The sequence below is a fragment of the Gopherus flavomarginatus genome, chromosome 4 (genome assembly GCF_025201925.1).
Source record: "Gopherus flavomarginatus isolate rGopFla2 chromosome 4, rGopFla2.mat.asm, whole genome shotgun sequence".
Lineage (NCBI taxonomy): Eukaryota > Metazoa > Chordata > Testudines > Testudinidae > Gopherus > Gopherus flavomarginatus.
This window is the reverse complement of record NC_066620.1, coordinates 14,579,217-14,601,472: the sequence shown is the minus strand read 5'-3', so window position 1 is coordinate 14,601,472 and position 22,256 is coordinate 14,579,217. Positions and strand designations below refer to the sequence as shown.

Genomic DNA, 22,256 nt, shown 5'->3' with positions numbered 1-22,256 from the left:
AAATTTCACATTTATCTTTTCTGAGGGAGTTGAAAAAGAATTCTTAAAAAGTGGAAGTTTTCCTCAGCCTCCCAAAACAGATTGATCTAAAAAACTGGTACTGACTGCTCTTAAGATTATTTCTTGTAAAGGGAGGGGGGATGTTCTTGGAGAGCCCCTTATTATAATCCTGCCTCTCCGTGCCTTTTCCAGACTATTATCCTGTTTGAACACTGCTATGAACAATGGAGTTATATCTCACAGTATTTACCACAACTTGGTAGTCAGTGTAGATCAGACAAACTGTGTTCAAGATTGTCTCACTCGCACTCCTCAAACTTAGGGTACAGTTTTGTAGTATGGAAAAGTATGTGATGGGAGGGTTGGGGATGATTTTTCTGTCCCTGGAGGAGTTCACTGCATCTGCAGATGCTGCCAAAATGTGCCTGCCAGACAGGATTCCTTCTTTGACCTCATAAAATACTTCTGGCATAGACCAGATTGTGTTCTGTGGCAGGGAATTTTGGACAGATCACCCCTGTCTTCTCTGCAAGATCTTCAAACCACTTGGGCCTCCCACTTCCTTTGAAATTACACAAGTTGAATTTGAACTATTAATATACTCAGTATTTTTCGGGAACAAAGTCTAAACAGTTTTCCCCAAAGAACATTGTGACACTGGCAGACCAGGTCCCAGCTCATGCCAAGTCCCCAGGCCTCACTGAACACTGACAAATGCATAGCTGAAAACCAGTCTGGCTCACCAGTCTGGCGTGTTAGTATTGTTCAATAGGTGTCAAGTTTATAAGAATGGGTTTAGTGTTTAGATTTTATGAAATGCTTGCAGGATGCTGTGTGTATTAATTTTGCTTATAACATCAGTGTACCCCATGTTTTAAGGTTATGTTAAATGTTTGCATTGTAGTCCTCCGTAATTATGTGAGTCTTCATAGAAGAAAGGAGCATTTATTAGTGTAGAAATGCTGGCTTCCTATGGAAGGTATTATGGTCTGCCTACCAAGAAGGCCCGCTGAAAGCTAATGAACCATTATGAAATATCAGAGAACAAAGACTTTCTTGATTGTTCCCCCACGCCTGTGAAGAGGAGACAAGCAGGTGGGCTCATCCCATCAGCTTGAACTCTGGGGGAAGGGAGTAAAAATACCTGACAAGAAGGATCCTGTGCATCCCTATGCTGCTTGAACTCTGAGGGGTGAAGATTGCTAAACATAAGTAAGAATTCCCTAGTGCTTGGCCTGGCTTAGCCCTGGAGGACGTATAAAGCTGGCATATTGCAGATATTACTTTTTATATTACTTTTTGGAGTCTAAGGCTGTAACTCATTTGTGTGTGTTTTTACCTGCTTTAATCTTGTAATTAACTCTTATTAGCTAAGAAAAGAAATAAATCTTTAGTTAGTTTGTTGTAGGATTGGCTACAAGCTTTGTCTTTGGTGAAAGATCTAGGGTGCAATTGACCTGCGGTAAGTGAACGGTCCTTTGGGACTGGGAGTGACTTGAATAGTGTTGTGATATTTGATGTAAGGGACCATCTGTCACAATAGCAAGCGTGCCTGAGTGGCAAGATAGATCGGAGCAGCCAAGTGCACTGTCTATGACTCTGTTAAGGTTGTTGTAGTGATTTAGGAGTTCACACTTGATACTTAGTTGGTGAAATCTAAGTATAGAGCTCACAACTAGTTTGGAGTTTGTGCCCTACTTCTTAACAGTCTGTCCTGAGGTTGGTACTCATGCTTGTGAGCCACTCCAGACAGCTTGACACTCATGTATTCTTAGCAGGATTCACATGCAGCAGGTCATTTGGGTTTAGAGATTATAACCTGGCTCTGATAAAAGTGGAAACTTGGTATTGAAAGCTTTAAAGATTACACATTAGTCTTAATGAATGAATCACAGTCATATGATGGTCTTGACAGAAAAAAGCTGGAATAGTTGTGTAAGGAGAGGGGAATATCCCATAAAAAGAAAATTCCAGGAGCTGAAAGCTTTGCTCATAAGTGCTGACCAGAGGAAGTCCCAAGAACCTTTCTGCCCCAGGTGTCACAGAGGAAAACACCACAGTTGAACTGGCCTGATTGCAGTACTGGGCAGCCCATAAAGAACATGAGCTCTGGAGATCTGGGTGAGATTTTGGATTAGGGAGACCAAAGGAAGCTGAGAAGAGAGCCCACCAAAAAAACATGGAAGCTGAGGACAGGGCACACAAAAGGCAGCTGGAACCTCACACCTTGCAACTCAAAATACTGGAACACCGAAAGGAGCTTCCTCAGCAGGTGAGCACATTCTCTCCCAGCACCACTCACCGTCCCCCAGCACCAGGGGAGAAAGTCTGCCCAGTTGATAAAGAGACTAATTGCATTGAAGAGTACCTGTCCACTTTTGAAAAACTGTGTGGGATGCACAAATCCCAGAGGATAAGAAGATGCCTATCTTCTTTACCAGATTAACTAGGAAAGCCAAACAAGGTTTTAATGATATGGAGGAGGGTGATGCTAAGGTGTATATGGGATTTAAAGAAAATGTATTGAAAAGATTTAAGATTACACCTGAACTACAGAAATCTCAGAATGTTTGACAATATCACTCATGTTAAATATGTGCATAAAATATGTAGTTTTCAGAGAAAATGGATAATGGGACCTGGGGTTGAAAGTAATTATGAAAAACTGTTTGAACTTATGGCCCAGGAGCAATTGTTATAGGTAAGGCCAAGATTTTGTCATGGATATTTTTAGTAAAAGTCCATGGACAGCTCATGGGCAATAAACAGAAATTCACAGAAGCCCGTGACCTATCCCTGACTTTCACTAAAAATATCCATGACAAAATGGGGAGACAGGTTCAAAACCCACTGCTGCTGGGGCTTGGAGTCCCCCACCACTGCAGTGAGCGGGAGCTCCGGGGTCTCCCCAGGCAGCAGCTGAGCAGTTCTGGGGGATTCCCCACCACCTGTGGTGAGTGAAAGCTCTGGGTTCCCACAGGGGCTGGGCTGCTGTGAGGTCCCCTTGCAGCGGCTGGGAGCCCCAGGGGGTCTCCCTGCCGTGGCTGGACAGCTGCAGCATCCCCCCACCAGGGTGGGGGCAGGGATCTGCGCGGGGTCCCTTTGGGAGCTCCATCCCCAGGCAGAAAATGTCACAGAGGTCTCTGAAAGACACAGATTTTATTACCTCTGTGACATAATTGTAGCCTTAGTTATGTGTAGTTTATAGATGAGGTAAAAGCAGCCATCTGTGACAAACCTGCCTCCGCACCCCCCACCCCCCCAACAACCTAGCACGGTTTTAGAGGCTGCACAAATTGCTGGTGAATACATTGAATCGAGAGCTCGGGAGGTGCAAATCCCAGGGGGAGGAAAATCCCCATGTCACCCAGCTTAAGGAGGAAGAGGGAATTGGAAATAAACCGAACCCCAACTTCGATTAAAAAAAAAAGGGGAGGGAACCAAAGGAGCCCAGGTTTTAAAGCCCTCTACCCCAAAAGGGAAGGCAAGTTGTTTGCCATCACTGTTGGTCGCTTAAACTTAAGGTAACCTCACGACCCATACCCCTATCTGCCACAATGAGTGCCACTATCATCGCTTCAGAGGCAGCATCAGAGGAGGTATTTGGTCCAGTGAACTATATTAAGACTCACCCACTGAGACCTCCTCACTCAGGTGCAGAGATGCCTGTGGCATCCCAGCCTGGGCCCACTCCACCTCATGGCTTAGTATTTTGATGGGGCGCGCGTGTAGTCAGAGCATGCTTCATTCCAGTGCACGACATCCTCATACACAGCAGGAGACCATCGACCACAGCCTGCTATCAGGTGAAATGGAAGCACTTCACCGCCTAAGTGCACCGTTGCCATTACCCTCTGGACTTCATTTCCATTCCCTTCCTCCTAGACTGTCTTCTCCAACTTAAGCTGACAGGCCTCACCCAGTCCTCCAGCCGGATTAATCTGGCAGCACTCAGTGCCTTCCTCCCTGCTGGGGACAGTTTCTCCATTTTCACTCACCTGGCCCCTGTTCACTTCCTTAAAGGCCTGGTCAAGGACTTCCGACTGGTACATAAACCTTCCCCCTCTGGGGACCTGAACATAATCCTCTCTGCCTTCACTAAATTACCCTTTAAGCCCTTCGTGACCTGCTCCCTCACCTATCTCTCCCTGAAGATGATCTTGGTGGCAGTCATTGCGGCAGATTAGTGAGCTGGAGGCTATGATGGTTGAACTTCCACACACTGTCTTCCACAAAGATGAAGTCTCCCTATGCCTGTACCTCAAATTTCTCCCCAAGGTGGTCTCTCCATTTCTCCTCAACCAAAGCATCCACCTTCCTATCTTCTACCCCAAACCTCACACCTCCCCCAGAGTGAAAATGCTGCATTCTCTGTAAGTCTGCCAGGCGCTGGCCTTCTACCTGCAATGCACCCATGTCTTCTGGGCTTCACCCAGGCTCTTCATCACCGTCATGGAATGCTGCAGGAGCCAGGCCCTCTCCTCGCAATGCGTCTCTAAATGGATCTCCCATTGCATTGAGGAACGCTACACCCTTTCTCATGCTTCCCCTCCCACCTGGAGCTCTGTCCACACCTTTAGCGCTCGCTATGCCATCGCAGTAGCAAAGGCAGTGGATGTGACTGTTGGATGAGCCATCCTGCAGACTGTGACTTCACGCAAGTCCATGCACCCAGCTCCATACTGAGTACTGCTCACCACTATCTCATATCTGGAATCCATATAAGAATCATCAGTAGAAGAAGAGGAGATGACTTACTGTAACTGGAGATTATGTGGTCCCGACTTGGATTCCAATATCCATCCTCTAGCCCCTCTGCTGTGGACTTCATTACTTGCGATTAAGAGAGATACTTGAGTGGCGTGGACCCTCATGGCCTCTTATAACCTTGGACACAGACATGCGGAAGACACACGTGCGGGTCAAGAGAAAGTACAGCTGAACAGTTCTGGCTCCGGCACATGCTCACCCATGTCTGGAATCCAAATAGGAACCACACATATCGAAGAACCTTCAGTTTCAATAAGTAACCTCTTATTGTAGCAAGGTCAATAGGTTACCTGTAGAGTTCATAGATGTCTAGCCAGGTGCAGATAGAAAAGAGTGCCCTTGGCTACAGCTACTTTCTCAGCATCCAGAAACAACCAAGAATGTAGAAAGTTTTCTTAATTGTGAACTTCTATTACAAAAGGCAGCCATTCTCCCTCATTCACCGATTACTGTTATAATCTTCACCTGTTGATATGGTGTGTGCAGTGAGGCAGAGTAGCCTTCCTCCAGTCCAGAGGGGGTTAATTTCCCTTGGGAAGCTCAGCTCACCCCATCCCACTCGCAGGAAGTGCAGGGGTGGTGCAGGAAGTAAAAGAGTAGGGCCCTGCAGCTCAGTTGGCACTGTACCAGAGAAAGCAGGCAGATGTCTCTCGCAGAGACGAGCCCTCAGAGAGGACTAGGACTGGTAGCGGAGAAGACTGGCAACCCACTGCCCCAGGGAACAGAAGACCCAGGGACAGATCAGAGGAAGGGCTGCCTGATCCTGAGTCCAGAAGTGACTGAGCGGTACCAACAGAAACTGGTAGGAAGTAGCTGTGGGAAACAAGACTTTGGTCCAATTGTGCTGATGGGATGCGAGGTAGCAGTCGCCTGTTTTTCTTGGTGACCCTATGATGGGATCACCAACCACCATTAAGACCCTGGGCTGGGACCAAGTGAAGCAGGGTGGGCTCAGGTCCCCCTACCATACCCCATACCCAGCGGTTGTCCAGGTACAAAACATTAGGCCAAGATGCCTGAGACAGTGACTATTGGTCACTTAGCCCACATCCCCAAAGGGGCCTGAGACTGAGATTGGTTGTTGCCAGCCCCAGCCAGAAAGCTGTGGGCTAGAGACTGTTTGGTTGCTCTATTTCACCCAAAGGGCTAGAGTCCCAAACTGTGGTTGCTTGGCCCAGCCAGGAGGCTGCAGGTCAAAGACTGTGTAATAATTCAGCCCACATGTTGGAGGCCTTAGCCTGGACTTGGGCTATTTGTCCCAGCCAGGAGGCTGAGGCTATAGACTATTTCATTGCTCAACCCCCACACCCTCAGGGGTCACAGACCTATACTGTGGGTGTGTACATCAACCAGGGGCTGGGGATCCCCGCCAATGGGTGGTATGCTGGGTCTTCCAGTGGGGACGAGAAATGTGTGGCTGTAAGTCAGACCACCGTGACAAACTTCCTGCTGGCCTACAAACTCCCCGCAGCCACGGAGAGGGGGCATCCTGACTTTGAAAGGGAGGAGCCCTAAAGTGTGTGTTTGCACATGGTCCTGTATGTAAACTGCACCAGGCTGTGTGGATTCTACAGTATTCTGGTGTAGCAGATTGGAGATGGAGGCACAGTAATTAAATGTGAAGGCTTTTATTGAAATAAATGTGAGAAAGAATAGTGCAATATGTAACAGTTGCCATTGTGTTAATTATTTAGACATGTAGTTTACTGCTCAGTTTCCAGTGTGCCACAGATTTTTGCACTGATTATGCATAATTACTATAGGCGAGGCTGATAGTATTGTGAGGCTGCACAACATTTTAAGACTTATTATAAGACCCTGATTCATTTACTTGTAGCTTTGTCAAACTTTAACTGTTTGGACTGATATGTTACGTGCTGGTTAGAAACTGTCAGCCAAAACAGTTCAGCTGTTTATGAGAACATGGTTTGGGACAATGTGCCCATCTTAAAAAAATTGGGAGACACTTTTCCCCTTGAAAAGCTATAGGGCCTCCGTGGTTTACAGTAGGGACTTAAAATTTGGCAGAGGGGTGGCCTTGTGTTAGAGTTTTTCCAATCCCCATGAAAATCTGCCCAAATATGGCCAAGTTATAAACCAGGGGTCTCAAAGTCCCGGCCCGCAGGCCTCCTGCAACCCGAGAACCTCCCCACTGCGGCCTGCGGAGGAGACTCTCATGCTGCCACGCTGCCGGCAATGTCTGCTGCAGGCGTGCCCCCGCAGCTGTCATTGGCTGAGGGAGAGGGACAGATATATCATCATTAGTTGCTGGGCAGAGTCAGCCATCGAGGCAGCATCATTAGTTGCCAGGCACAGTTAGCCATGGAGGCAGCATCACTTTTTCCTGCAGTGAATATAAAGAAGTCAAAATACTGAACACAACTATCTGATGCACACCTTGCTGCAATCCTGAAGGCTTCAACTGCTCAGTCCCTGAGGCCAAACATCAACAAACTGACAGAACTGAAGCGCTGCCAGGTGCTGGCAAACACTAAAAACTCTGGCAAGTGAAGAATTGTATAAAGTTGTATGACAGGTTTTTATTATTTCTAAGAAATTTGAAATAAAAAATCTTCAGTGACATTATTGGCCCGCTGGGAGGATTTGAGGACTGTCACTGGCCCTAAGGTAAATTGAGTTTGAGATCCCTGTTACAAACCTTTGGAAAAATTCACATTTCATATGCTCTCAATAGAGACTTAGATTTTAGCAGCTAAAAACTCTGGAGATTCTGTCCATATGTCTAGCCTAGAGCTGAGCAGGATTTTCTCTGCTGTTGCAGGTCTGGGCTGTTGTGGTCTAGGCTAGGCACCATAACTGAGAGCAAGGAGGCTCTGTCTTTTGCTCCCAGTTTCTCACTACCTAGGCTGAAGGCAGCTGCTACATTGAAATGCAGAGGGGACAAGAGCCAGACCTGGGGGTGGAATGTTGAGTAGATTAGAACAACGAGCGTCAGGCAAGGGAGAAACTGGGATTGGAGGCTGGCAGGGGAGTGGAAAGGAGAGTGAAATTTGGCCATGGGCCTGGGAGCTGCGGTCTGTGGAGCCTGGTGCTGGTTAAGCAAGGAGAATGGGATTGTGAATTGGGTAAGGGAGACTGAGACTGGGGGCTGAGGCAGGAGCTACATGGGAAATTGGGATTAGGAACAAATAGGGCACAGGGAAGGAGGTTGGGGGATGGTGGTGCACAGAGATTGGATGAGGAGCCTGGGGAGGGAAACTGAGACTGAGAGCCAGTGTGAGTGGGGAACATGAGGGAAAGAGCAGGGAAGAGAGAAACTGATTGGGTGAGGAGTCAGGAAGCAGGGAACCAAAATATTTACCCTCCTTGTTGTGCTCTTTCTCCATGTAGTTTTTTCATCTTACAGGGTAAGAATTATCCCTGAAGATCAAATATGTCATGTCCTTGGTCGTCTCCTATACTGCAATTATTTTTTGCCCTCTTCCTCCATAGGGAAGAAGGACCTAGAGGCATGTTTTAATTTCCCACATTCATACAATTAGGAGACTTTCTGTGTTTTTAAGGGTCTTGCAGGTTACAGCTGAACAGGCAGAGAGGCCCAATATTAATTTAAGAATCAAAACTTCCTTTACCATCTTTTATGCCTTCATCTATCCAGTGCTGACAGTCATTTTCACAAGAAATACGTATTAAAAAATCACATTAGTAGTTAAAATAAAACATTAATTTAAGAGTTCAAAACTTTGTACGTTGTAAAGATGCAGTCATTGTGCAGCACAATGCACTAACATCTGGGAATACTTTTCTGGAGCAAAACGTTGAAGATACAGAAGTATGAAGCAGTGAGAGATGGCGTTCTCTGTAGGTTTATAAATATAGTTCGTATTAAAATTTAAAGGTTTGAAATTTTATATGGATCCAAGTCTCTCTTGTCTCTATCCCTCCGTCTGCATAGGAGTGCTCTGAAGTGCTCTTTTGCCTTCTGTCTTTGATTGATTTCTGCAAGGCCTGTTACTTTCATGGTCTTTCTCAGGTTCAGCAATTTATAACATAAGGGCTGATAGCTACCTTTACAGTTTCTAAAGATTTCAATAAACAGCTTGTAAGGTCTGATCTCTTTGGACAATCAATGGCAGAAGAGCCTGTGGGTTTCTGTTCTCATTTTCTGTGATAGCTTATAAATTAAGAGTTGCATATTGCTAGCCTCATTAATGAAGTTGGGTTCCTATTTCTGAGAGCAATTTGGAGGTCATCCCCTGGACTCTGTGAAGTACCTGTGCCATAGGAGGTTTCATTTTAAGATTATATTGCTCTCTCTCGGATTCTGTCTAAAGCAGCAAGTAGCTTTTTAAAAAAAATTTGGATTGTAATAGGGCTGTCAAACGATTAAAACTACAATTAAGCGTGATTAATTTTTTTAATCACACTGTTAAACAATAATAGAATGCCATTTAAATATTTTTGTATGTTTTCTACATTTTCAAATACATTGATTTGAATTACAACATAGAATACAAAGTGTACAGTGCTCACTTTATATTATTTTTATTACTAATATTTGTGCTGTAAAAAAGATAAAAGAAATAGTATTTTCAGTTAACCTCATACAAGTACTCTAGTGCAATCTCTTTATCATGAAAGTTTAACGTACAAATTTAGAATTATTTTTTATATAATAAAACAACGTAACACTTTAGAGTTTATAAGTCCTTTAGAGCAAAAGGAGAGTCTGGGAGGACAGCGGAGTGATGACAGGGCGGACGGGGGGCGTTAACTACGATTAATTGACAGCCCTAGGTTCTCATAAAATTGTAACGACCTGAAGTTGATCTTAAAACACTTTGCTCGAGCTAGTTTAACCAGCTCTGCTTTCAGAGCAGGTTGATATTCTGTATCCTAATTTAAGGAGCAGGTGGAATTGGAGTAGGGTGGACAATAAGTCCTACCTTTCTCTTTCTTCTCTAGATAGAAAACAGCTTTAAATGTAAACACTTTGCTTTTTAGAGTCTCACGCCATATAAATTCAGCAAGGTAGTATAAAGAGCTTTGAATAGCCAGCTTGTTAAACTTTAGTGGCTGTTAATGCAGGTAAGATTATTTGCTTTCCTGTTCTTGATGTGTCTTCAGAATGTTCTTGTGACATCCTAATCTTATCAGAATTACTGTATATGTACATACAGTAGAACCTCAGAGTTATGAACATCTTGGGAATAGCGATCATAACTCTGAAAGGTTCGTAACGCTGAACAAAATGTTATGATTCTTTCAAAAGTTTACAAACGAACATTGACTTAATGCAGCTTTGAAACTACTACGCAGAAGAAAAAATACTGCTTTTAACCATCTTAATTTAAATGAAACAAGCACAGAAAGAGTTTCCTTACCTTGTCAAATCTTTTTTTAAACTCTCTGTTTTACTAGTTGATGTTTAAAATAGTACTGTACAGTATTTGGGGTTGTTTGTTTTTTTTGTCTCTGCTGCTGCCTGTGTGTGTACTTCCGGTTCCAAATGAGATGTGTGCTTGACCAGTCAGTTGGTAACTCTGGTGTTCTTAACTCTGAGATTCTACTGTACTAGGTTACTTTCTACATTTGTAACAGCACTTGTTTTATTCTCAGTTGACAATCAGGTTTTGCAATAAATACCTGGATGCAGTAAGCGTACATCCATTAATTTTTTTTCTACTTCAGAAGACTCGTGCTTAAATGTGGGTCTTTGAAGGCTATCTGCAAGTCCTCCATCAGCTCGTAAGCAGCTCGAGCCGGTCTGAAAGCTATACTCCTCTAGAACCAAGGCTAGTGAATGAATGTGTGTCAGCTGATCTTTGTATGAGAGAATAAAAGGTAGTTTGGGAGTGGGGATTAGTTACCTTTTAAAGAATAGAAGCTTGGGAGTGATGTGAACAGGGTAACAAAATAAAGGAATGAAGTAGGTAGAGAGGAATACATAGAAAGTAAGAAAAGGAAAGTGGAAGGGAGAAGTAGAGAAAAGATACAATTAGAGAACACAAAAGAAGAATGGGATCTAATATACAAAGAAGATATAAAAGAGAAAGGGGAAAGTATTAAGATGGGGAATAACTTCTGTTGCCTCAGTGAACAGAAGAGATGAAAGATGTAAATTGCTATTTTTTTAAATCGTCCTTGTTAACATTGCACTTATTTAATTGCTTAAGTGTTTGGTGCATTGGCATGACATTTCATAATAGCATTGATACTGCAGCTAAACTGGACAATAAGACAAACCAGAGGTGCAAAACAGGTAACAATTGCAAATTTGGTGCATTATTATGAAGGCAATTGTCATCTTTTGTAGCGTTAAGGATTAACATAATTGAATGTATTATATACATTTAAAACTGAAAATTACCATATTGCATTTTAAAAAAAAAACTCTTTCAAATTAGGTTTTTTCTGTAGCAGAGCCAGAATGTTATCTAGGTTTACTAATATGACAGTAATGTAGTCTGAATTAGTGGTTACTTTTAAAAAGCTCAACAGTTGCCATCAGTGTTACTTGAGACAGATTAGTCCATCCAAAACAGGCTATAATTGCATTATCCTAGGCCTGGTCTACACTATGCATTTATACCTAATTTAGCAGCATTAAACTGAATTAACCCTGCACCCGTCCACACAACGAAGCCCTTTATATCAATAAAAAGGGCTCTTAATACCGATTTCTGTACTCCTCCCCAACGAGAGGAGTAGCGCTGAAATCGGTATTGCCATGTCGGATTAGGGTTAGTGTGGCTGCAATTCGACGGTATTGGCCCCCAGGTGCTATCCCACAGTGCACCATTGTGACCGCTCTGGACAGCAATCTGAACTCGGATGCACTGGCCAAGTAGACAGGAAAAGTCCTGAGAACTTTTGAATTTCATTTCCTGTTTGCCCAGCATGGAGCTCTGATCAGCACGAGTGGCCGTGCAGTCCCAAATCCAAAAAGAGCTCCAGCATGGACCGTACAGGAGATACTGGATCTAATCACTGTATGGGGAGACAAATCAGTTCTATCAGAGCTCTGTTCCAAAGATGAAATGCCAAAGCATTTGAAAAAATCTCCAAGGCTATGATAGACAGAGGCCACAGCAGGGACTCAGCACAGTTCTGCATGACAAGCATAACGGAAAGCCAAAGAATCAAATGGACACTCATGGAGGGAGAGAGGCGGGACTGAGGACTCAGCTATCCCACAGTCCCCGCAGTCTCTGAAAAGCATTTGCATTCTTGGCTGAGCTCCCAATGCCTGGAGGGTCAAAAACATTGTCGCGAGTGGTTCAGGGTATATGTCATCAATTTACTCCCTTCCACGCCCTCCGTGAAAGAAAAGGGGAAAAAATCGTTTCTTGACTTTTTTCAATGTCACCGTATGTCTGCTGGATGCTGCTAGTAGACGAGGTGCTGCAGCACTAAACAGCAGCATCCCTTCCTTGATGGCAGATGGTACAATAGGACTGATAGCCGTTGTCGTCATCCTGTGAGTGCTCCTGGCTGGCCTCAATGAGGTCGGCCGGTGGCGCCTGGGCAAAAATGGGAATGACTCCCGGTCATTCCCTTCTTTAAGCTTTGTCTAATGGAGATTCAGTCCTGCCTGAACTATCATAGCAGCTGGAGGCTGCCTCCCCCTCATTTTATCTCACTAAAAAGTCAGTGTTTCTTATTCATGCATTCTTTTTTACTTCATCACACAAATGGGGGCATAACTGCCACGGTAGCCCAGGAGGGGTGCGGGAGGAGGGAAGCAACGGGTGGGGTTGTTGCAGGGGCATCCCCTAGAATGACATGCAGCTCATCATTTCTGTGGGATGTCTGGGGCTCTGACCCGGAGCGGCTGTGCTCTCTGGTTCTTTAGTAGGCTTGCCTCATATTCTAGGCAGGACTGACTCTCTGTTTTTAGACAAAACGTAAAGAAGGGAATGACCTGGGAAGCCATTCCCATTTTTGTCCATGCGCCCCTGGCCGACCTCAGCGAGGCCAGCCAGGAGCACCCATGACAGCAGCAGATGCTACAATAGGACTGGTAACTGTCATCGCCAATTTCCAAAGCAGCAGATGGTGCAATAGGGCTGGTAAACATCTCTGCTACCTTGCAGAGGCAAATGAATGCTACTGTGTAGCACTGCAGTACAGCCTCTGTCAGCAGCATCCAGTACACATATGGTGACAGTGACAAAAGGCTAAACGGGCTCCATGGTTGCCATGCTTTGGTGTCTGCCAGGGCAATCCAGGGAAAAGGGCGCTAAATGATTGTCTGCCATTGCTTTCAAGGAGGAAGGATTGAGTGACGACATTTACCCAGAATCACCCGTGACACTGTTTTTGTCGCATCATGCATTGGGATCTCAACCCAGAATTCCAGTGGGTGGAGGAGACTGCGGGAACTATGGGATAGCTATGGGATAGCAACCCACAGTGCAACGCTCCGGAAATCGACGCTAGCCTCGGTACATGGTCGCACACCGCTGAATTAATGTGCTTAGTGTGGCTGCATGTACTTGACTTTATATAAGCTGTTTCCAAATTCCGGTTTCTGTAAAATCAGAATAATGCCGTAGTGTAGACATACCCCTAGATACCCTGTGTGGTAACTGTTGCTAAATGTTGGCTGATTACTGGAGATTGCTGTACTTTCTACATGTTTTCTATATCAGTGAGTTTTTCTCTGCTGTTTTCATACAGTGAGAATTTTGTGTGCCTCATAAAGAGATAACTTTTTGTATAATAATGCAGTTCCCTAAGGAATTTTTTAGGGATTCTTTTTGTTCGGTTATGATGCCTTCAGGCAGGGCTAGTTTTACTCTTGTCAATCTGTAAAATGTAGTGCCATATTAAACACAATTTTGGTTTAATTTCCAAAATGTTTTGTTCTGCTTATTTTCACCCTTCTTCTCGTATCCAGTGTCATTCAACACTTCTTCAACTAATAAGCTATGGATAAAAGAGAGCTTTTGCTCATAGATTTACATTGAAGATTTCACTTGAGAATCTTCTGTAAGTTACATTTTACTATAATTTTATGAGAAACTTTGGTCTTGCCATAGATTTAGCTTTTTTAATTAAGCATATAAATTGGGGTGCTAAACTAGTATTGTAACATCTTTGTAGTCTTACCAGCACTCAGTCTTGCCTACATAGGTGTGCATCAGTAACAGTACATGTTGTGCTGCCTAAATTAAGCTATTGGAGTATTGTGCTAGTAAGAATTGGCTTAATTTATTCTGCAGCATGTACTGAAAGTCTAATTTTTTTCAGGGATAGTGATGTCCATTTAACTCCAAATAAATCAGATTAAATTCCATTGAGGGAATTGTGCAGAAGAACAAAGGCAGCTTTTAATCCTTATTTTAAAGTTAATGTAGATTTTCTTCATTTTGATTATACTATTCATGATTTTAATAACTAATGTATGTTAAGGAAATATAAGAATTTTTTCACGGAACAAGAAAAATGAAGAAAAATAGCAAGTTACTGTGCTTATGCATGTAAAATTGACAGTGACATGATACGGGGAGGGATAGCTCAGTGGTTTGACCATTGGCCTGCTAAACCCAGGGTTGTGAGTTCAGTCCCTGAGGGGGCCGTTTAGGGATCTGGGACAAAAATCAGTACTTGCTCCTGCTATTGAATGCAGGGGGCTGGACTCAATGACCTTTCAAGGTCCCTTCCAGTTCCAGAAGATTGGTATATCTCCAATTATTACTATATTACTAATTACTATTACTAGTGGTGAAATTTTTTTTAATATACTTTCTATGCATTTGAAGCTGATTTTAGTAGTTTAGTTTCACCTAACACACTCCAAATGCTACTAACAAATAATAGAGGATGTGGGAACAAACAGCTATAAATCATATAAACTTCAGCTGACCTTTTCGTTGATCTCTCTTGGGAAATTAATAGAGCCAGAGCATTTTTGAAGGGCTCTGAGGGAGAAAGCTTTTCCTCTGATGGATCACTGAGTTAATGGTTTGCAATTCCATAGTACGCTTTTATCCTTAACCATTGATGAGGTAGCCTATACACACTGCCCACCCTGGCTTTCCCTTCAGAGTTGTCTGGTTCAAGATGGCCTGCAACAACTGAAAGAGGAAGGAGACGATGAGAGCTAGAACGATGATGGAAGTCTTGAAGGGAAACTGATCAACTCATAAAGAATTTAAAAACGCTTGTGCAGTAGTTGTGTGGGAAGGCAAGTAGAGGTTCTTTGTCTCTAGGAAGGATTTTGCAAAATTCTCACTCAGTTTTGTTTTGGGTTGTATACGGCTTGGTGAATCCTTGCTGTGTCCACCTAAGTGCTGATTTGAATACTTTCTGTTGAAAGGAAATTTTTGTTTTATGGTGAAACTGCATTCTGATTCAGGCCAAACTTGGTGCATCATGGGGAGGCAAACATTACCTCATCTCTGCTTGAGTTTTAATCAGTGGCACTCTCAGGTACTGAAAGTGTTGGGAGAACATGAATCCATGTCTTTACTAGTTGCTGAAGGCCAGCAGGGAAATGCTTACCCTTGTATTGATGGAAATTGTTAACATTTTCTTTTGAGAGAAGCTGGCAATCTGATGCATTTAAGAGTCTTTGATATGACCTATGCTCAAGAAATCATCACAATTCCTTGTGGTAAGGATAACTGACAAGTTTACTGCAAGATAAGTCACAGTAGGTAGATGTCTCAGAATTCTCTGACCTTGTCTGGGTACTAACTACTATGTAGTGATACATGAAAATCAAATTCCAGATATTCAGCTGGTTTAAATCAACTGAGCTCCATTGAAATCACCCATATACCAGTTTACACCTGGCTCCAAGTATTCATGCTCGTATTAGATCTCTTAGCTGTCTTTGATACTGTTGACCACAAAGTTATTTTTACATGCTTTTGATCTTGGTAAGAGTTGATAGTATTGCTTTAGGTGGGCTTGGTCCAAAGAGGAACTGCTCTTCTACCTATAGGCTGCTCTTGTATGAAGTTCCCTGAAGTCCACTTTTGTCCTCTCCTTTCAATAATATGTATATGAGTCCACCAATAAGGAAGCATGTGGTTGTGTTGTTGTTTTTAGTATGCAGTATACTAGCTGAATGTGCAGTTGAGTTCCTTTCCCAATGTGTGGTTGAGGTGTTAGTGTGACTGGAAGTTAACTGTCTGAGGTTTACCAGTCCTGGTAAAACAGAGGTGATATGGAGGAAGGCAATGAGAAATATGGCAAATTTGTCTCTCTGTGTCTGTCAGGCATGCTTCCCCACTGTATTACCTGTGTCTGCAATCTGATAGTCTGGTTATATTCCTAGTTCTTGTTGGATGGTCCTCTTTTATTGGTACCCAAGGCAACTTTTCACTTTTATTTTTTGAAGAGGTTGCATCCTTTCTTTCTGTTACAGACTACAGTGTTGTAATTCAAGCTTTTTATTACCCTGACACTGGACTGCAGATTTGTGCTGTATTTAACCCCATTTCTGAGTTAAAACTAGAGCAGAATATGGCAACATGCCTAAGTGAAATGTTCCATTAGGACCAGTGTTTCATGATCTGCTCTGGCTTGTGTATTTCTGAATGGAGTTCTGGGTGTTGGCATTGATCTTTAAAGTGCTAAATAGCTTAAGGTCTATCTTCTGGAGAGACCTCTTCTCTTCCTGTACCATATTACTGAAGTTGAGATCAGCAGAGGCACGCTAGGTAGACATCTCCTTGAGGTGAACACAAGTGGCTTATTGGTGAGATAATTTTTGTGAGGATTCTATTCCTCATCTTGGCCTACAGTAACTCAAACCTGTTGATGTTTAGGGCATGCTTATCCTCTTTATTGGAGCTTTTGAGGATGAGGGATGATTAAGGCTAAGATTTTTGTCATGAATATTTTTAGTAAACTTCATGGACAGGTCATGGGCAAAAAAGAAAAAGTCACGGAAACTGTGACCTGTCCGTGAATTTTACTAAAAATATGCCTGGCAAAATGGGGATCTGTGGGTCCCCACACTGCCTGAAGCAGGTCAGCTGCGCAGGGGCTAGAAGCTGCCTGCAGCAACTGGGGGCTATGAGTTACCCAGGCCGCCTGCAGCTCCAGGGGTCCTCCACTGCCCATCAGGCCAGGAGCTGTGGGGAGCCCCTGCCTCCCACATTGGTCAAGGGCTGCAGGGTGGCCCACGATGGCTGAGGGCTCGGCGGATTCCCCTGCTGCCTGTGGTGGCTGGTGGTTCCGGGATTCCCCCACTGCCTGCGGTGGCCGGTACCCCCGCCGGCAGCCGGGATTCCCCATCCCCCGGAGGGGTTTGGGGGTTTTCCCACCACCCATGGTGGCTGGGAGCTCGGGGTTCCTCCACCACCCGCAGCAGCTTGTAGCTCCGGGGGCCCCACCAGACGCACCGGGGATACCTTGCAGCTCCCTTCCCCCTACTTGAGGCAAAGGGGACCCTGGAACTCGCGACCACCACAGGCTGAAGTCACGGAGATCGCTGGAAATCACAGATTCAGTTACTTCTGCAACCTCCATGACAAAATCATCGCCTATGGGTTGATACCTACAGAAAGTGGGATTTGCAATAGTTCATTTCACAGTCATAAAGTTATGTGTATGGAGTATTGTGTGGTTTGTTGATTTCTACTGTATTTAAAGTGATTGGTAGAGGTGCCTAGAGTACAAGAAATCCAGTTTTTTAGTTTTTTAGTTAAATATAAACAGTAGATGCTTGCTGTATATTCCATCTTCCAATTACACCTGCCCCATACAATACCTCTTTTTCCCTTTCTGTGGTGGACAGTTGTATTATTTGCAGAAAATAATATTAAATAAAAGCAGAGGTTATGTATTGATACTAATACCATTGAACTGAGTCCTTAATATGAAAATATTTCGTATGAAAATGTAGGTGATGCTCCTCAGCATGAGTCTCTTAACCAATATTTTATTTTATTTAGATTTAAATAGTGGGGGGAAAAGACTTCTGTTCATGAGCTTCTGGCACCTGACACTTCTAATGTTACATAATATTCTCAGCAGTGTTAAAAATACCAGCAATACACTCAGTTAATCCAAATATTTTGATGTTCTGAAATGGGGTTTTATACCATGTTTCATTTTACCTCGGCCTGGTGTTCTTTTTGTTAGCTGTATTAGAACGACTGAATTACAATGATTATTTGCTTTTTTGGAGAAAAAATAGCTTTCATGCTCCATTTAGGTCCTTTTGAAATTCAAATACCTTTTAGCTTTCTCAAATTTGTGCCCAGTTAATAAGCCAAAGGAACATGAAAGTTGAATAACAATCACTGGCATATGAAAAGCATGCTTAGGAAAAATAACTGTTTAATTTATGTGAATCGCTGTTTAGTTTAGAGTTACAATGTGATTGACTGTTGCTTGAAGAATGTAAACCTAACAAATGTCAGAAAGCAAAGCTAAGGTCTGTTTGCTTTTTTTAAAAAGCTAATTTTGTAGGTAGATTGTTGGCTTTAAAATATTTTTCACTGCGTTTCTCTTGCCTTTTGTTCTATCAGTTCCTTTCTTAATTGATCACTTTGTTTCTCTCTACCTCCTGTGGCAGTCTATTCCCTGTAAAAGGACCAATCTGTCTAAGGTAGAGAAACTCAATTTCTATATATTGATTGCTATGTCTGCATATAGTTAGCTTGCAGAGGCTGTGCTAATCATTCATCTGTCCTGTTTAATGTTACTATTTAAATCATTTCTTCCCAGAAATTCAGTTACTTTTCAGCTTCCATACAAGTGCCCAGCAGCACAGAATCTAATTGGTGGCCATATTTAAGGAAATGTTTTCAATTCTTATAGAGCATATTAAGCTATTATAAAACTTGCCAGGCCACAATATTAACGTAAACTTTTAAAACAGACGCCATGATGTAAAATGTGCCATGCTTTATTTCTGTTTTGTAATTTTCAAGAAATGACACTCCTTTTTCCCATGTTTTTTTAATTAGACTAGAATTTGAGAGACAACAACGAGAGGAACTGGAAAAATTAGAAAGTAAAAGGTAACTTCTTTCTACTACCCGTCTGAGGTACTTATGCCCCTCATAATCTCAGTGTTTGAGTGCCTCACAATCTTTAATGAATTTATCCTCAGAACATCCCTGTGGAGTAGGTAAGTACTATTGTCCCCATTTTACAGATGGGAATTGAAGCCCAAGCCCTAACCACTGTACCATCCTTCCTCACTATACTCACTGTGGTTGAGTATATATGAAGAAATATGCATTATTTGAATTCAGATTTTGTTGTCTGTTTTCTGTATGTATTTTCTTTCATTCTCTTATTTTGTCCGAGTTTGACTATTTTACTTATTCAAGGCTAAACAATTGGCTGTACAATGCCATTACACTAATCTTCAGACCACTGCACTATGCAGATATGTGTAGCTTGGCGTTTTCTACACTCCTTCATAATTAATCTTGACCCTCCTCCTCTCCTGCCCTCAAAGAGACTGTGAGAGAAGAATTATATTCTGTATAAGGAAGAGAAGACAGTTTGTCTCTAGGAGACAGGAGCTATTCCCACACTTCCAACCAAATGTGCCAATTACAAGAGGAAGTTCCCTAAAAGAGTGAAATTTGATGGATTTAAAACAATTCACTCAAACAAGATTGGAGGATGTGAATTTTTAATCTAATCGTTGTGTTCATGCCTGAATCGTATTCTGCAGCGCAGTCATGCAGTGTGTATTTAATGAATATTATTACATTGGATGGAGTTATTGTGGTTTAAACATGTAGTGCTTCTACTACTAACATGAATTGACTTAATGTAATTTCATATACCTACAATTTAAAGATAATTTAATGATAGTTCAGTATGTGTCAATTCTGTAGTGTATCTGCTTGTCAGGTAAAGCTTTGCTCGAAGTAATTTGGATCTGATAACTATGTTTTTCTCCAGAAATTGAGTTAAATATAAGCTACTAAATTATGAAGGCATGTTACTAACATGAGGCAGATCAAAAAAAACTGAAATAAAATTGTATCTTTAAACAAAACAATTCATGTTGGTATGTGTTTTTAGATCCTCTTCCAAACCCTGGTAACTTTTAGGAAAATATTAACCATATTAGGGAAAGGGAAGGAATGTTTTGAAGGTATCAATCTCATATACATATTGTACATATTTTATTTTAGGAAACTGATAGAAGAAATGGAAGAAAAACAAAAATCTGACAAAGCAGAACTAGAAAGAATGCAGCAAGAGGTGGAGTCACAGCGCAAGGAAACAGAAATAGTCCAACTGGAAATACGAAAACAGGAAGAGAGCCTGAAACGGCGAAGCGTTCACATTGAAAGCAGGTTAAAAGACTTGCTGGCTGAAAAAGAGAAATTTGAAGAAGAGAGACTACGAGAACATCAGGAGATAGAATTTCAGAAAACGAAACAACAGGAAGAAATTTTTGCTCGAGTTAAAGAAGAACTGCAACGCTTGCAAGAACTTAATAATAATGAAAAAGTTGAGAAAATGCAGATTTTCAGAGAACTAGAAAAACTTAAAAAGGAAAAAGATGAACAGTGCATCAAGCTGGAATTAGAAAAAAAAAGGCTTGAAGAACAAGAAAGGGAGCAGGTGATGCAAGTGGCTCACCTAGAAGGACAGCTTCGAGAAAAACAGGTTATGATACAGCTACTCAAGAGAGGGGATGTGCAAAGGGTTGAAGAAGAGAAAAGAGAACTTGAAGAAATTAGAGAATCTCTCTTGAGGGTCAAGGAAGCTAGATCTGAAGGTGACGAAGACAGTGAAGAATTAGAAAAATCACAGCATAATTTCATGGATTTTAAAAGAAAGCAATTAGAACAATTGACTATTTTGGAGAAAGACTTATTTCAACAAAGGGATCATCTAGAAAAGGAAGTAGCAGATGAACATGAAACTCTGGACCGTTTAAAATATGCACACAAAGAACGGTTAAACCTCCTCAAAAAAGATGATGAAAACGTTGTGGATGCTACAGTGATGGTTGAAGAATTTGAGAAGATAAAGCCAGCAGAATACAGGCTCCAATATAAAGAGCGCCAGCTTCAATACCTGAGGCATAATCACTTGCCAGCTTTGTTGGAAGAAAAACAGAGAGCTACTGAAGTCCTTCATAGAGGTCTGCTAGGGTTAGACAATACTCTTTATCAAGTTGAGAAAGAAATGGAAGAAAAAGAAGAGCAGCTTGCGCAATATAGAGTCAGCACTAACCAGTTGCAGCAGCTCCAAGAAACATTTGAATTTACAGCCAACGTAGCTCGTCAGGAGGAAAAAGTTCGGAAAAAAGAAAAAGAAATTCTCGAATCAAGGGAAAAACAGCAGAGAGAGGCACTGGAGCAAGCAGTAGCTAAGTTGGAAAGGAGACACTCCGCTCTGCAGCGTAGTTCCACAATAGATGTTGAAATTGAAGAGCAAAAACAAAAACTTGCAATTCTCAACAGCAGCTGCAGCGAACAGGCAGGTCTGCAGGCTAGTCTAGAAGCTGAACAAAAAGCCCTTGAACAGGATAGAGAAAGGTGAGAATTACAGGGATCATCAATTTAATAGACTCTGTACACAAAGAAGTGTGTTTTGCCTATATTTTAAATTGTAGAAAAGAGGCTTCTTTGTTTCTTAGTATTCCAGTTCCACAGTGCATGTAAGGTGGTTGTCCACAGAAGTGAGAGGGTATAGCTATGAACTCATTCTAAAGCCTATATTTCTTGCTTTTCAATTAAGTTCTGTTCAGCTACTTATCCCATCTTCATCAGCAGAGTATTTGTGTCCATTATCACAGTATTTAAGTTCCTTATTTGAACATGTTTTTTTCCTGTCCAGAAAGCTCAGCTGAACAAGGGGCCAGCCACACATTCAATATGTACACAGAACAATTCTCATAAGTGGTTTAAGTGCATGCATAGATTTTGCTTTCCATCTTTAAAAATAATTAGAAATCAAGTTAAATAAAATATAAATGAAGGACTACGTTCATGGTGTTGGGTACCTCATCTTGATTGAATAAAGCATAGCTTTTGGTGGCACTGACTAAAGGCTTAGTCATTGTAATTGAAAACTGGAGAATAGTCAGAAAGCACCTAGTTATCATGACAAAGAAAATGATATAAAAGTTGGGAAGTGATATGTATGATAAATGTCAAACAGTAATTCTTTGATAGGCTTAACATCCTCTTACATACCTTTTTTGTCTTAAGAGTAAACAGACATGGTATTTAATACTTGGTAATTTACTATGAGACTAAAATCAAAGACTAAGCTCATGTTGGAAACACCCTATTGAAAGATTCCTACAAAAAACTAATTTATTCCCTAACCAGCCAGTCAACATTCATAGAATCATAGAATTGTTGGACTGGAAGGATATCTCGAGAGGTCATCTATCCCAGTCCCCTTCACTTATGGCATGACTAAGTATTATCTAAACCATCCCTGACAGGAGTTTGTCTAGCCTGCTATTAAAAATCTCCAATGATGGAGATTCCACAACCTCCCTAGGCAACGTATTCCAGTGCTTAACTTCCCTGACAAGAAGATTTTCCTAATGTCCAACCTAAACTGCC

General features: G+C 42.2%; 1 protein-coding gene across 6 annotated transcripts in view; it reads left to right on the top strand.

Annotated features, from left to right (window-relative positions):
• KIF16B (kinesin family member 16B) overlaps positions 1 to 22,256 on the top strand; it is a 218,987-nt gene that overhangs the window by 113,414 nt on the left and 83,317 nt on the right. For 5 of the 6 annotated variants that reach the window (XM_050952005.1, XM_050952006.1, XM_050952008.1 and 2 more), the window contains exons 18-20: positions 18,272 to 18,304; positions 18,666 to 18,719; positions 19,857 to 21,215. In XM_050952005.1, coding sequence (XP_050807962.1) covers positions 18,272 to 18,304; positions 18,666 to 18,719; positions 19,857 to 21,215 — 1,446 coding nt within the window. The remainder of the gene's footprint in view (positions 1 to 18,271; positions 18,305 to 18,665; positions 18,720 to 19,856; positions 21,216 to 22,256) is intronic. The other variant, XM_050952007.1, reaches the window with a different exon arrangement.